This window comes from Pseudorca crassidens, chromosome X (genome assembly GCF_039906515.1).
Source record: "Pseudorca crassidens isolate mPseCra1 chromosome X, mPseCra1.hap1, whole genome shotgun sequence".
In the NCBI taxonomy this organism is placed as follows: domain Eukaryota; kingdom Metazoa; phylum Chordata; class Mammalia; order Artiodactyla; family Delphinidae; genus Pseudorca; species Pseudorca crassidens.
In genome coordinates this window covers 66,941,042-66,943,224 of record NC_090317.1, presented here as the reverse complement: position 1 = coordinate 66,943,224, position 2,183 = coordinate 66,941,042, and the positions used below count along the sequence as shown (strand labels likewise).

Here is a 2,183-nt window from a genome sequence, read left to right as displayed (position 1 = left end):
CGGTTTCGAGCATCAGAGGAAAGATGTTATTGCGGATGGGCAGCTTCTCTCGAAGAACCACAGAATGGTCAATGCTGTTTCTGTAGGAGCCTGAATCCACCATAGCTTGCTCGAAAAACTGTCGTCTTCCCAGTCGGATTTCAACAGTAAGCCATAGAGTACGAGACATGGATATTGGAAGTGAGGGGGAGGCATATTTGTAGATTGGCCCGCCCGGGTTCCCCCTTACCGCCGGGCCTCGATGTTTCCCGCCTGCTGGGCACGATGAGGCTTGACAGGGCAATTTCTGGCGAAATGACCAGGATAACCACAGTAGAGGCACAAGTGGCCTTCACGGCGGCGGGCTCGTTCGGCTTCACTGAGGTGTGGGCGATTGCTTGAAGCCTGCACAGGATGGTTTTCAGCTGGTGGACTATCAAACCCAGCTTTCTCCTGAGATGGACTTGCCTCTTGTGGACTTAGATCAGGCTTACCACTTAACTTCTCTTCTAGTGTGATGCATTGGGTAATCAGGTCAGATAGGTTGGTGGCTGGGTTTGTGTGAGACAGTTCATCTCGTATAGAACTGGCAAGCCCTTCCTGAAATTGGATGCAGAGAGTGCTTTCATCCCAGTTTAGCTCTTGAGCAATGATGTGGAAGTGGGTCGCATACTGGTGGACATGGTCCTCCCCTTGGCAGAGCTTACGGATGCGGTGGTTGGCATCTTCCATGTTTTCTGGATTGTCAAAAGTATCCTGGAGCACTTGTATGAAACTTTCAAATTGCTCCAGCAAGGGACTTTGGATATCTACTAAGGGCTGGAACCACTTTCCTGCTTCACCTGAGAAGCAGTTGCCAACAAAGCTTACCAGAGCTGCTTTGGTGGGATACAGGTGCCCTCTGACTCTCATGTAGCTATTCAATTGAACCAGAAACTCAGGAAGCTTCTGGGCATCCCCATTGAAGGCTAAAGGGTATTCTAGAGGGAAAGCTTCAGCCTCTAACCCATTGGAAGACTGTGGAAACTCTGAAGCTGCTGATGTTTCAGCAGCTGTTAGGCTGTCCAGGGACTCCTTGGCTGTTAAGAGTCCTAGGAACTCCTGGACATCTGAAGGATCCTGGAGCTCCTGGGGGGCAAGAAACTCAAGGGACTCCAGGTAAGTTGAAGTGTCCTGGCATTTTGGTGCCTCCTGGAGCTCCTGAGCATTTGGGGGATCCTGGAGCTCTGAATTCTGGGTCCCGGGGCCTGCTGGGGCATCCTGGGTATCTGGAGGCTCCTGAACCTCCTTATATTCTGTGGGCTTCTGGACCTCCTGGGCCATTGGGAGCTTCTGAGGCTCCTTGGCCTCTGAGGGCTTATGGGATTCCCAGGCTCCTGCGAGCTCGTGGACCATTGGAGGTGCCTGGGGATCCTGGGTTGCTGGGGGCTCCAGGGACTCTGGATCTGCTGGGGGCTCCAAGGATTTCTGGGGCTCCTGGGCTGCTGAGGGCTCCCAGGATGGGAGGTCCTGAGACTCTCTTGGCTTCTGGGGCTCCTTGACCTCTGGGGACTCTTGGGGTTCCAAGGCTGCTGGGAAATCCAGGGTCTCTGGGGGTCTCTGGGTCTCCTGGGCCTCTGAGTGCTTCTGGAGTGGTTCATCCTCTTTGGCTGCTTGGGGCTTCTGGAGCTCTGGGATCTGGGACTGCAAGGCAGCATTTTCCTCCATCAGCCGCTGCACTTGAGCCTGCAGAATTTCATTCTCCAATTTCAGAGCAATATAGGAGGCTGCTAAGTCCTCCACCATCTTTTGAGGAAATGGACTTGGTTTGGCAGTTTGCTGCCAAGAGAGAGTGGGTGAGCGCTTGTGAGGTCTTTCTAAAAGCTCCTCACAGGCAGATGTCAGGCTCCTTGAGTTTTCCAGAAAGTGGGGATTTGGGCCCCACCAAGGTTGATTAACAGGAGGTCACTGTGAGCCCCCGGAACTCAGCAAAGAGAGGTGTCAGATACACTGTGAAGAGAGTGGGATCTGAGGATCAGAAACTGTGGAAAGCACTCATTCAAAATAAATCATGACAAAACTTGCCCAGCAGTGCTGGATTTCTTTTACTATAGGCTCATATTCATGAACTGGGTCATATATGCTGGCTCTGACCCCATGACATTTTAAGAACAGCATCTGACCAAATCTGTGTATTTATTTTGCATTCTTCTTTTGAAAGTGAG

At 51.9% G+C, this 2,183-nt stretch overlaps 1 protein-coding gene across 2 annotated transcripts; it reads right to left on the bottom strand.

Moving 5' to 3' along the window:
- Nucleotides 1–225: 225 nt before the first annotated feature.
- RTL3 (retrotransposon Gag like 3) lies at nt 226–1,764 on the bottom strand. 2 transcript variants are annotated; one of them, XM_067724428.1, is made up of 2 exons: nt 1,360–1,764; nt 226–1,281 (listed from the first exon to the last, which is right to left on the bottom strand). In XM_067724428.1, the coding sequence occupies exons 1-2, from the start codon at nt 1,762–1,764 to the stop codon at nt 226–228; spliced, it is 1,461 nt and encodes a 486-aa protein (XP_067580529.1). The 2 variants fall into 2 exon arrangements, with proteins under 2 accessions (XP_067580529.1, XP_067580528.1); XM_067724427.1 differs by having other exon boundaries at nt 226–1,764.
- Between the last annotated feature and the right edge of the window lie 419 nt (nt 1,765–2,183).